The 13692-nt window shown below is 42.5% G+C and overlaps 1 protein-coding gene and 1 long non-coding RNA gene across 6 annotated transcripts in view; one reads left to right on the forward strand and one right to left on the reverse strand.

The window, feature by feature from the left end:
* The window catches only part of FBXW7 (F-box and WD repeat domain containing 7), a 278082-nt gene that overhangs the window by 12782 nt on the left and 251608 nt on the right, over nucleotides 1–13692 (reverse strand). For all 5 annotated transcript variants that reach the window (XM_045018642.1, XM_045018646.1, XM_045018644.1 and 2 more), the window contains 2 exons: nucleotides 9833–9956; nucleotides 80–216 (listed from right to left, as the gene is read on the reverse strand). In XM_045018642.1, coding sequence (XP_044874577.1) covers nucleotides 80–216; nucleotides 9833–9956 — 261 coding nt within the window. The remainder of the gene's footprint in view (nucleotides 1–79; nucleotides 217–9832; nucleotides 9957–13692) is intronic.
* LOC123371264 overlaps nucleotides 1–13692 on the forward strand; it is a 35517-nt gene that overhangs the window by 9966 nt on the left and 11859 nt on the right. The window contains exon 2 of the long non-coding RNA XR_006579737.1: nucleotides 9864–9966. This is a non-coding gene — a long non-coding RNA (uncharacterized LOC123371264). The remainder of the gene's footprint in view (nucleotides 1–9863; nucleotides 9967–13692) is intronic.

Genomic DNA, 13692 nt, shown 5'->3' on the forward strand with positions numbered 1-13692 from the left:
TTTAGTCCAAAACAAAACTAACAGCTAACAGGCTGATCCTACTTAATTCTCGACATGTACATAGTTCAGAAATGGTTACCTTAGGAGATTTAAGCTCTCCTCGCCGCCAGTTAGTATCAATTCTGTGCTGTCTGATATAAGCACTTTTCCATGGGCTATGTATGAAGCCTGGTTTTATTACTTTCCTTCTCTTGATATGCAATGGTTCGTCAATCCCTAAAATGAATTAAAAAAAAAAAAATCTTGTCAATTCCACCAAACATCAACCTCTGTTCACCCCTAAACTTTTAAAGCTACCACAGACTTCATATATTATAGTGACATAATCACCTTCTCATCAAATACTGTTCCAACCTCATTTGTTGTCTTGTGCTTCTGTCTGTAGCCCACTTGCCTTCTCTATACGTCTTTTCCCTCTGGTTAATCTAATTATTAGCTTCAATCTTGGTTGTTGCCAGTACACGGATAATTCCTACTTCTCCATCCTTCTCAAATCATTCCCTGGTACCTATATTTGTCAGTCTTGACTAAACTGTACTTTAAAATTACTGAGCGCTTCAAAGTCTGAAATACATTTGCTGGGAAAAGAGTTCTCTCTCCTTTGTCATCCCTTCTGACATTCTTAATCATACATACTTGGTTTCCAAGCCTAAGAAGTTACAGAATCATTCTTGAACCCCCCACTCTTTCATCTTTCTTTTCTCAATACTGTCATCATAAGAACAAGACAAGAATATATCTTTATTTTGGCTCTGTCTTCAGTGAAACCTTTAAAGGCAGGGACTGTCAAAGGAGGTTAATGGGATAAGAGAACTCCCACTCCAATAGGATTTGGCACCTCACTACCTTAGGAGCCTTTAAAAAGTACAGGTTGATTCATACGTTAGTCTGTTTTAGTGCCCTTTTATTGATTTCTCCTAAAGCCCTACTCTCTAAACCAGGGAAGGCTGGTTGTCTGTGTATGTGTCTCCAAGGTCCAGGGCCAGAACACTAGTTATGTCACTTCGACATGCTAGGAAGAAAGAATGGTTACTTACTTTGTACACAGTTAGTGGAGTTCTTTGAGATATGTGGTCCCTAGCTGGATTCCACTCTAGGTTTACATGTGCTCCATGTGCCTGACATCAAAAGAATTTGCTAGCAGTGTCTGTTGGTCTACCTCTTGCCTCATTGTGCTCTGAACTGAGGGCATAGGCGATACCAGTCAGTTTTGTGTTCTTGGGAACCAGGGCACAGTATCCAGCCTGTCTGACTCATGAAGGACACTCCCCCACCCTCCAGCCTCTGCTTGAACCAAAATCTATCAGAGAAAAAGACTCGCAGAGAGCAGTGAAGGGTGATGGGAGACACACCTAGACACCTCCTGACAAGGGTGATAGGATTAAGGCAACTCCCCTAGCCTCATGTGCATCAAAGATGGGAAAGGGAGGCATCTCTATTAGCATATAGAATGGAGAACACAGATTCCAAGGCAAGAACCGCACTGAACTCTGGGACCAGAAAAGCAGGGAAGCACTGCATCATGGGGGATCTCTGCTCCAGATTTTAATGAACCTACACCTGCACGCACCCAGCTCAGCAGTTATCAGACCAATTTTAGTAATGAATCCTTGATTGATATCCAGAACATGGAAGCTGCCTAATTGCATTGTGAGCTCCCTGGAAGGAACACCACCCATAGCCAAAAGTGATCAGCTCCTATTGTCTAGCCTTAAAAAAACCCCTTGAGTCATCAGTTTACCCATAAACAAATCTAGTGTTCTCCCTTGAACCATTGTTGTTTCCCTACAAAAAAAAACCCTACCCACACTCCAGTATGTGTTCTGATGCCTGAATCCAAACCCTGCATCAGTTCCACTGGGATTTCATCTTCTCCAGACTGATTGTGCTGGGGGCTCTGCCTGTCTCCAGCACTCAGGACCCTGAGCTACCACCATCACCTGGGAACCCCGACCAGTTCAAGCTTCCTGGAGTGGTGAGATCCCTCTCTCTCTGTTTTCTTTTCTACCTCAGGTATAACTTTCTAACCCTGACTTGTTTGATCAGATATAGTTTTTTATATACGACTTTTGTAACCTTTAATAATGTAACTTATGTTGGTTTAGGCTCTCCTTGTGTAGTTATCACTGTTACTCAATAAATAACTTTTATGGTTGCTTCCCTCTCTCTCACTGAGTTTTTGGCTTCCCCCATTTACTCTGCATCGCTTCTCTTACCTAAGCTAAAGATCCCTGTAGTGCCCCAAAATACTATGGGGTTTGCTCATCAAGTGGGTTACTACCAGTACAATTGTAACGTGAAAGTGGGGATAGGGACATGCTGAACCTGTGACATACGAGGGCGGCAGCTTGGAAGTGCTGCTTGACCCAGTCTGCTGAGTCTAGTGGCATATAAGGGTGGCAGCCTGGAAGTGCTGTTCAACCCAGCCTGCTCAGGCTTACTCTATTCCGGTGAGGTACCTGTGGTATATAACGGTGGCAGCCTGAAAGTGCTGCTTGATCCAGCCCACTGAGTCCAGGGACATATAAGGGGTCAGCCTGAAAGTGTTGATTGACCCGGTGCACTCAGACATGCTGTCTCTGTGTGTGTGTGCGCGTGCGTCTGTCCCCGGGCTGGAGGAACCCAGCCCTGGGGAACCTAGGTCCTGCAGGATAGCTCCATTGGGAGGGGACTTGCAGAAGGGAGAAGTAGAGCTCCATATGAAAACACAAGTGACACAAGCAGTACATTGATAGAATTACAGAACCCTTCCCCACCCCTGCAGAAGAGTAACCCTAATAAATGAGCACACCCCAAAGTAACGGGCAAATCTGGTAACATAAGTGATGACCATGGACCAACCACCTCACCAATTCTTTCTCTACTGCAAATAACCATAGGATAAGGCTCACAATAGAAGGAAAGGATGTCAGGTAGTAGAACACAGATAGGGACTACTCATCTCTAAGAACTCCAGTTACTGTACAAGGTATGTAATCTTTCTTTCTTCTTTGAATTAGGGTCCCTATACGTATTCCACTCTAGATGACTCTCATGCTGTATTAACTCAGGAGGAGGGTCCAAAAGAACCCTTTCTGTACTATGGATTGAAGGACTGCTCTGCCAAACAATTTGGCTGCTGTAGAGCCAAATGTACTGTAATGTATTGCAGTATTGCAATGTACTGTTTTGTGGAGGCATGATCAGAGAGTCTTGTGTTGCTGCTTTACAGATCTGCTGAACAGGGGTATCTCAAAGTGAAGCTTCTGATAGAGTGGGCCCTCACTCCTTGAGGGAGAGGGGTGGCTATTAACTTATAACACAGCAGGATGCAGCCTCAAATCCATTTTGAGCCCCTCTGTGAAGATACGGCTTCTCCCTCATCGGTTCACAAAGATGACAAACATTTTAAGAGATTTCTAAGATGATTTTGTCCTTTGTAAGTAGAATGCCAACGCTCTATGGACACTCCGAGTGCAGTGTCATGTTCTTTCTAGTGGCTTCAGGCGGAAAACAGGCAAGTATATGACCTGATTTAGGTGAAATTTCAAGATTACTCTGGAGATGAATTTGGGGTGTAATCTTAAGGAAACTGTACCAATGGAAGACTGTAAAGATAAGTCTGCCACGAGGACCTCCGGTTCACCTATTCTCCTGGCTGAGGTGAGTGCAACCAGGAAGGCATTCTTCATAGATAGGATGATGAAGGAACATGACACTTGGGGTTCAAACAGAGCCTTTGTCAATGCCAACAGGATTAGGTTGAGGTCCCACATCAGAGTCAATTGCCACAGGATGGGTGAAGATCAAACACTTGTCACCAGGGGATGAAAGGTGCTAATAGCTTCCAAGTGCACCCAATGAAGGCTGAGAAAGAGACTCAAATTTTTTTAATGAGAGGAGGTAATCCAAAATAGTAGGGATGTTAGCACCTTCTAGGGGTATCAGATGATGCTGTAGAAAATTTCTTCCATTTTGCTGTATAGCATCTCCTTGTGGAATCTTTCATACTGTTGCTAAAGATGGATTGTACAGCCTTTGAACACAACTTATCTTAATTTTATAACATTTTAGTTTTTTAAATCAAAATGTCATATTATACCAAGTCAACCGCCTTATAGAATCTAAGCATGTTACGTCAACATATGGCTATTAGCCAGGATGACAAGATCTATTTTCCATAAATTCACATGGATTGGCATTAATTAATTATATTACCCTCCTTTAATTCTTGATGAATTAACTCCCAATCAGCTGCTCCACTATCTTACCCAGGAGAGAGATCAAACTGACAGGCCTAACTTTACCTGGCTCATCCTGTTTACCTTTTTAAAATATCGGTACAACATTAGCTTTCTTCCAGTGTTCCAAGACTTATTGAGAATCAACATTAATGGTCTAGCAAACTCCTCAGAGAGCACTTTTAAAACTCTTCGATGCAAGTTAGCTGGAGCTGCCGATTTAAAAATGTCTGTCTTTGGTAGCTACTGTTTAACATGCTCCTGAGATACGAGTGAAAGGGAAAATATGTTGTCATATGATACGACTGGGTCATCTTTGTTTTTCTCAAATAAGGAACAAATTTATTTAACACTTCTGCCTTTTCTGCATTATTATTGAGCCTACGAAGGACTCGGAAACAGGTAATGCCATTTTTGACAGAGTGCCACTCCCCTTTCTTAAATGGATGATGACCATTGATTTTAGCATTGTAATCACACGATTCATCCCATCAGGTTTCATTAATGCCAACTAAATTGAATTCATGCTCGTAAATGAGCAATTCTAATTCCTCTTGTTACCCAGGCTCCCTGCACTGGTGTATAGGCAATTAAAGAATTTCTTCTCTTCATGTCCTTTGGTTCCCTGGATTGATTTTGTTCTCAACATCTCAATTTTGTGCTAAATGAATACTCATATTTCCTCTTTTTACCCTTCTCTTTTGTTATTAGTTTAATGCCCTCCTAACTTCTCTAGCCACCCTGTCCCTGAGGAGGTTGGTTTCCCTTCTGCTGAGATGGAGGACATCTGAACTATACAAGTCCTCTCTCCCCACAGAAGGTGGAACAAATGTTCTACAAAATTAAACCCATTCACCCTATACCACATCACTTCCAGAATCTTCTACCTTCTATCTTCCTTCAGTCCTGGGACAGAAAGGATCTCAGGGAAAATCACTTAGACATTCTTTTCCTGAAGTCAGTTATCATCTGCGAGATATCACACAACAGTGTCGTTATTGCCAGTTTGAACCATCCATCATCCTTGCCCAAAAGCCTATGCAGTCTTAGAATTACATTTCATGTCTTGGCTCCAGGAAGAAAACACACCATTCTGTTGTCCATCTGTCCTTTGCAGAATGTTCTTTGAATTCTTCTGGGTATTGAATCCTCAACAAGAATGGTCTGTCTCCCTTGGACAGTTGGAGATATGTTTGTGGGTAAGCTTGGTTTCTTACAGATTGGGCCAAGCTGCCATCCACAGATATGTCCCATACATCCCTCCATTCCGTTGGACCAGCTCGATCTTCAGGGATATCTTCCACAGTTCCTTGGCAAGAACTTGGTATTGACTGGAAACTTCTAGCAGTGTGGAATTCCTCCTGGTCCTCTTCTCTCTGGTGGCCACCGCTTACCCATCCTTGTCTGTGTAGAATGTTGCCATGACTTCTTGCCCCTTATGAACTACTAGGCCTCCTCTCTGACTTCTTCTCCCTCTGACTCCTTGATGGGCAGCTTCTTTCTTCTTTGAACCTGGCACACTGATGTTTCGTGAACGTGGCTGTCTAGAAACTCCTCAGCTTCTCTGATGCTCAATAATGTCTCTACTTGCCCTCCATTCCAAGGCTCTTCTCTTCCAGCACAGCCACCAACTTGCACTTAATGCACAGGAAGTCCCTTCTGGCTTCAGGAAGAAAAGAAAACAGGGCATATCCACTGTAGGCCACCACCGTTCCATTGCTGGCCATCTTGAAATCACATGTAGTAGCAAACCTGCAAGGAAAGCCTCTCACACTCTCTCTAAACTCCCTCAAACTCTCTTATTATCTTTTTCTGTTCATAGCTCTCGAGTTTGCCTAGCAAGTTTTCCTGATTATATCAGCTCTGCCCCACATCACCAGAGAGCAATTAACCACTCAGACTTCAATCAGCGGAGCTGATCTAAGCTTCAAGTGTCAGAGCCATGTGGCCCTTACCAAGCTACCAACAAACAGACCTGTTTCAGCTGCCTACACAGGGGCCCATGGTCCAGCCAACATAGTCTATATCAGAGGACAAAAAGTCAAACCACCTCACATATGGACATGTAAGGTCCAAATAAATGGGGGCAGCCAACTAAATTAGTTTTGAGAGAGAGCTGGACTTATGTGTGTTTATGTGACAGGGTTGCCTGTGATGGTGAGAGGCAGAGCTCAGCAACCTTGGGGTTCACTTCTGGTTTATGTCTTATGCTCCTTAAAGTTCATGTTTCAAGGGTTCAGCTGTCCACATTCAGGGGTCAGAAAGGTATTCCATCCCACTCCCCTTCCTATGTACTTTTTTTAAAAATCTCCTTCCTCAAGGATTGCCATGGCTGGAGATGGGACGTTGGACAGTGAGGGACAGGGCTCTGAGATAGCACCAAGCGTTCTCTCTCTCTCAGGTTGTTGGCTGGCTGGTCCTTGCTCATGTGCCCAGGGTCTAATGGGTTGCCATATGTGGAGCTGGGAAGGAATTTTCCCTAGGTCAGATTGGCAGTGACCTTGGGTTTTGGGGTTGTTGTGGGGTGTTTTTTTTTTTGTTTGTTTGCAGAAGGTGGCCAAAAACAAACAATGTGTTAGTGCAGATCACTTGCCAAGATCATCATTAAACATTTCCCTTCTATTGCGGGGGACTTGGGCACTGGTGCACCTATATCCCTTCTATTCTCTTGGTACATGTCACAGGCAGTCTTCTGTGGTCTGTAGTACTTTGCTCTAAGTTTGGTTGTTGGACTCAGTGTGCTGATGCAGGGTGATGTTCGCGGCCTGTAAGATACAGGAAATCACATTAGATGATCTGGTGGTCCCTTCTGGCCTTAAGCTCTATGACTCTGTAATGGCAGGAATTGTTTACAGGTTTTGTGCATTCTACACGGCTCCAGAAGGTTTATGTGTAGGTGGGATTCTTGGTGGGTCCAGATACTTTGTGCCACATGCTCGTCCAGCTAGGCTCTCCATTCTGGTAGTAAGCGTTTGTGATCAATCTTTTTGTGGTTGGGGGAGGGACAAAGGGAAATGCTACACAGCCTGTTTCTCACTTCTCAGGAGAGAGAAGCCTGAGTTTTGTGGGGGGGGGAGGCCAGTTTGTCTGACTGTGCTTTTTTGGCCTGTAAGCATCAAAGGTGAAGCCCTGCAAAGGTGTCATGTAGGCATACGAGGCCATGTGACCTAGGAGGATTAGACAAGTTTGAACTGTCATCTGGTCGCTCCATTGATGCTGCATGATGAGATCCTGTCTGAGAATCTGTCCTGAGGTAAGGATGTCTTGGCACTGGTTGAATCTAAGGTTGCCCCTATAAGGTCTATAGTGAGTGTGGGAACTAAAATGGACTTTTCTACCTTTATTTGGAGACTGAGTAGGGACTGTCTGGTTTCCCATACTTCATATAGAGATCTCCCATGAGTAACAAGTCCTTAAGGTAGGGGAACACTGAAGAACCCTTACAGTGGAGATGAGCTGTCACTAGCAGTAGCACTTTAGTGAATACATTCCATGCTGGTGAGAGGCTGAAGGGGAGCATTCTGCATTGGTAGTGGTCCAGGTCCTTGGTGAATCCCAGCAATCTCCCACGTGCATGATAGATGTCTATGTGGAAATAACCATCCTTTAAATCAAGAGCTGAGTCCAGGGTGATCATTCTGAATTTCAGAAGGCAGATAAAGACATTTAGTTGTCTGACAGCTAATATCAACCTCTTTTCTTCTTGGAGATGGAGGAAATATCTTGAGTAAAACCCTTTTCTCCTGTGCTGAAGACGTACCAGTTCTGTGGGGCCAGGGAGAAGGAAAGGAACTCAACTATGTATCCATTGGTGATAATCTCCAGAACACAGCTGTCAGATGTTATCAGATGCCAAGCCTGGAGGAAAAAAAAAGGCAGGCAGCCACCAAATGGACCACAGGAAGGATCGGAGTGGGGTGCATCATGCAGGCCATTAGGAATCTTCAGAGCCTGTACTCACGGACTTCACAGGTTCAGCTTGGGAAGAACCAGCAGATGCTACACTTGGAGGGGACATAAAGCTTCCCTGAAGCAGGAGTGGTGTTTGTTGTTGTTGTCACGGACTGAAAAGTCCAGGGGCAGGACACACAATTCTTGAAACCCAGACACTAGACATAACAACTAGGCACTCCATATGGAGGAGAGCTTTGGTGGAGTGGGGGAACCCCTAAACCTATACTACTAAAAACTACACTTAAAAACTATTTACACATAAGAACAAGCTTGAAGAAAAAAAACGCTAGCTAATACTGTGGACCCAGAGGGATTCTGTCTGAGACCATGGGTGGTAAAAAGAAATGGAAAAGCACTTGGTCCAAGTCACCCTTCATGCCTTTGGTTTAAAACATGAGGAAATGAGGGGTGCAGGCACGGACCAATGGACACTGCTAGCAGAAATCTTCCAGTCTCAGGTGGATGGAGCGTACGGACACCTAGAGTGGAATACGCACAAGAACCATGACTCAAAGAAGGACTGCATCCATGTGCTCCATCCCTATACTGGCTCCCTATTCATACAAGTAAAAATAGATCTACACGTTTTTCAAACTCTCCAAGGTCTTGCTGTTTTCTCTCCGACCCTATACAAATCTATTATCTTGCCTATTTCACAGTGCTCTTCTTTGAATCTTCACAGGGATTCTGCCACACCAGTGTAGGCTGCACCCTCTTTTATTTATGGAAACTCTGCCTCTACCTGAGCTATTAAATTACCACTTTTCTTCAAGTCTAACCTTGAAACCTCCCTGTTCATTTAGCCTACAATTGGCACTAGACCACACTGATCTCACTTTTTCCTAATTACTACATCATTCTATTCTCCCCTTGTTATTGCAAGAATACATACTTGTACCTTTATCAATTTCACAATTCAGTGCCTTTTGCTCTCACTGTACATCACTTTCCCTTTGTTTGTATGAGTCACTCTACCCAAACTCTTTAAAGCATTCTTTCTATTCTCCTGGTAACTGTAAGGTATTCTGTGGTAGTTCGTATGAAAATTAATTCTAAATGGTAAAAATCATTTTATAGTATATATACACTGTACCAACTGGATACAGCATATATAGGTCTTTATACTACATATAACTTTTTATAGATATAATGTTAACATTTAACTGTAGTTTATTTTAAAATATCACATTAAATATTTTCTACCTCTGCTTCTAAGGGTAGGTCTATACTCACCGTCCGGGTCGACGCGGTGAGTTCGACTTCTCGGAGTTCGAACTATCGCGTCTAATCAAGACGCGATAGTTCGAACTCCCCGTGCGCTCCGGTCGCCTCCGGAACTCCACCACCGCAAATGGCGGTGGCGGAGTCGACCTTGGAGCCGCGGAGTTCGACCCCGCCGCGTCTGGACGGGTAAGTCAGTTGAACTAGGGTACTTCGAATTCAGCTACGCTATTCGCGTAGCTGAACTTGCGTACCCTAGTTTGACCCCCCCCCATAGTGTAGACCAGGCCTAAGATATTTATTACAGAGGTCAAGCATTAGTAACAAATTTACACTCAACTGAATTCCTTTCTAAAAATGTTAAGCTTCTTACATAAATGAAGATGAACACCCATAGCTGCTTCTACCACTATGTTAGCATTTTTCCTGAGCCTTACCCTCCTCCTTGCATTTCTCTCTCCACAAAAGGTTATCCTCAGCCAGAATTCTCCAATAACGGCATGTCTGTGCTGCCTGTAGAAGGTCCTTGGGTTCCAGGAATGAAAGCACATATAGTGCCAACTGTAAAGAGGTAGGAGATTAAACTCTGTCATTCACAGAAAACAGAGATTGAGATGCAGACAGTCAGAATAGATGTATTAAAACAATAAATTGAAATATCTGACAGGCCCAGAAGTATTAGAGAGCTACAGTACATTCCTATAGGAGCAAAAGTACTGCTAGACAAAATAGTTTTTAATAATACCTTGAGATCCATGGAAAAAATGTCACTTGGGAAATATTTTCTTTAAAAGAAACTAGGTGCCAGGTGGGACCATTGACTATTGAGTGTCAGACCTATATAATAAAACTAAGTTATGCAAATTATAAGTTATCAGAAACTAATCAGAGGTGATTAGTTTGTGGTATATTATAATATTTGATTGTTTAATTAATATTCAGATCAAAGCAAGGTTATTGTGAGAAATGGATTTGACAGTGCAAACGAACAGTGGATATTTGCGGGACTGATGAAAAAAATGTACTTCCTAAATAAAAGTTAGCAAGCCGTAAAAACTAAAGTCTAATTAAAAATGCACAATAAAACACTTACACAGAACACCAAGCTAAACAAATGACAAAAACACAGTTTTGTGATTCCTTAGAAAATTTACAAAGTAAGTTTCTGTAGTAGAAACAGTTTGTGCCAATAGAAACAAATGAACAAAAAATGAATTTCAAAACAGATACTGGGTTGAGTGCAATGTTATCACAGCAAACATACAAAAATATAGTGACTGTCCCAACTGTAAAATTGAAAACTGAGCTTGTTTCATATAGTAAGCATAAGATGACCCCATGGAGCAAATATCTTGTCATGCTTATATGCCATTCAGCAGAGTTTAAATAATGGAACAATTAAGTTCCATGTGTGCTTGAGTTGGAAAACAGAGTGCAAATGCAGTTGATCAAACAGGTATATAACCTATTTACTGAACAGAATGCAAAAATATTCTTTAATTTTACAAGATGTTTTATGGACTACTAGGGTGCATACTGGATATAATACATCATATTAATGTAGATTGTAGAATTTGAACTTAGCTAGATGGTAACATTAGAGGTTATTGAGTTAATTTAGTCACTAGCTGGCTGGATTAAACCAAATGGTGACCAAAATAAAACTAGACAGCTACACACAATCTGCTCCACTGTCATATATTATACAGACTTCTGAACATCAGTCCTGGACAAGCAACAGAAGACGTCTAAAACAAAATCAAGGACATCAGTCCTCAGTTTCTGGAGCTATCCAGGATGCTACGGACACTGCTCCTCTGCTGACAGAAGTAACACACATCCATTCAATCACTAAAAATGAAAAACAGAGCGATAAACACAGGGTCCAAGCAGCAAATCCACATCAGTAGCCAATAGATCACTGCAGAAAAAAGTTTTGAGAAAAAAAAAATTGGATAGGAATGGCTAACAGAAAAACTATTTGTGATCAGAAACATTAGCTATTGACAAGTGTCCAATATGAGGCAGAATAATCTTCTCATTTGTCATGGAGGTCAGGTTATCTGCCCTGACCTCTAGTATGTGTCTTTGTGTTTTGTTGGCATTGTTTTATTTACATTTAATAAAAAACAAAAAATGAAGTTGACCCACCCACAACCTGCCTTCCAAACAAAACAAAAACACCCAAAAAGGAAGAAATAACAGTAGTTACTGAAGTTTGGAAATGTTGATCTTATTACGTGAATTACAGCAGACAGTTGGCATGTCAGTAAGACAGAGGCATGTGAAATATATCCTATTTTTTCCTCTGGGTGTTTCTGATCAGAAAAGAATATATTTTTAAACACAACTTACCCTGCTTACATTAGGTGTAAAAATTTTGTTTAGAATCAATACTTCATTAAAGTATGTTAACTAACATGTTTTAAAATGCAACCTGTTTTAATCTAGATGTGGCCTAAATTGTATCAAGGGTCAAACCAGCTCACTGCTGGCGCTAGGATCGTGGGTGCATAAAGGTGGCATAACATTTGTCCCAAACTGTTGGATCTAGTCCTAAATGCAACTCAGACAGAACCGAAGTTTGGGTCCCTGCTGCCTACATTCTGTATTTAGCGCTAACATCATGTCACGGAGTGTGGGGGAGTCAGGGCCCTGCACCCTCCACTTCCTGCAATTCACTGTGACTCTCAGCCAGCCAGTAAAACAGAAGGTTTATTAGACGACAGGAACACAGTCCCAAGCAGGGCTTGTTTGGGTCCCTGCTGCCTAAATTCTGTATTTAGCGCTAACATCATGTCACGGAGTGTGGGGGAGTCAGGGCCCTGCACCCTCCACTTCCTGCAATTCACTGTGACTCTCAGCCAGCCAGTAAAACAGAAGGTTTATTAGACGACAGGAACACAGTCCCAAGCAGGGCTTGTAGGTACAACCAGGACCCCTCAAGCCAGGTCCCTCAGGGGGCAAGGATCTTAGACCCCAGACTTGGGGTTCCCTGCCTCTTCCCAGCCAGCCCAAAACTGAAACCAAAAACCCCTCCAGCAGGCTCTCTCCCCCTCCTCCTCTCCAGTTTCCTGGGCAAAGGTGTCAACTCGCCCCACCCCCCTTCCTAGCTCAGGTTACAGGCTGAGGTACCGTCCCTCACCTAAAGTCATCCTCTGCTCTGCCATCCCCCCATGCAGACAGTCCCAGTAAAACTAAACAACATTCCCAGGTCAATCCACCCTGCTCCCTACTGCGTCACACATCCTTTAAAGGATTAGTGATATCCAGTAATGAGGCATCATAAATATACATGTTTGAATTATTTATTGGGCATAGCTGAAGGGTTAAATCCTCTAAATTATTGGCAGTCTCTCCCTAAACCACACTTCTTGCATTTTATTTCCAGGAGTGGAAGGAACTATGGAATTTTTTAGATTTGGTCCAAACAGTTCAATACCAATGATTCTTCCTAATTTTGTATTGAGAAAAGCAAGAAACAGTATCCCTTACTCCCAAAATATCTTGGGTGTCAATTTCTTTTAGAAGGACTTTCACACTAAAGAAAACTTGGGGAGGGAAGGCATATATTTGGCTTTTCCTCTACTGTATTTCCTTGCCATTGCTGAAGACATCTTTGAATAAGATCCCTCTTATACAAATCATTTTCATCCTGGTCACCCCAGGCATACATTCATTCATTCAATCAATCAATCACAACATTGTGTATGCCCTCATAGGAGGTCATTATAGGTACTGATGAGTTTCTTTTGTTGCATTAATGTTCAAGTTTCAGTAAGCAAGAAAGATATCTAGAAACTCCTAAACGAAACACAAGTAATTTCAATATTTAGCATTGGTATCAGGAAAAATAAATGAAAAGTAAATAGATTTGTGGTTAAGTATGACACGTTAATACTGGGAGGGAATTATTTTCTATACAAAAAGTTATTTTGGGGCATGACTACACTGGAGTTAAGCACCTGTGGCCAGCCCACGACTCAGGCTCATGGAACATACTGTAGGGCTGTAAAATTGTGGTGTAGATGTTTGGGCTTGTGCTAGAGCCAGGGCTCTGGATCCTCCCAGCCCCACAGCCCAAGCCTGGTGAGCTTGTCAGCTGCCATAGGCCAGCTGAGGGTGTTTAACTGCCATGTAGACATACTCTTTAAGACTAAGAGCAAGGACAGCACAAATGATACACAACATAAAAAGAGGATTATTTGTAGTTGGATTAGTTTGGGTGCTAAATCATGTGAGGGAAATTGAGATTTAAGCATTGGTGATATTCATTACATGTATCCAGTTTTCCAAA

This window comes from Mauremys mutica, chromosome 5 (assembly GCF_020497125.1).
Source record: "Mauremys mutica isolate MM-2020 ecotype Southern chromosome 5, ASM2049712v1, whole genome shotgun sequence".
Lineage (NCBI taxonomy): Eukaryota > Metazoa > Chordata > Testudines > Geoemydidae > Mauremys > Mauremys mutica.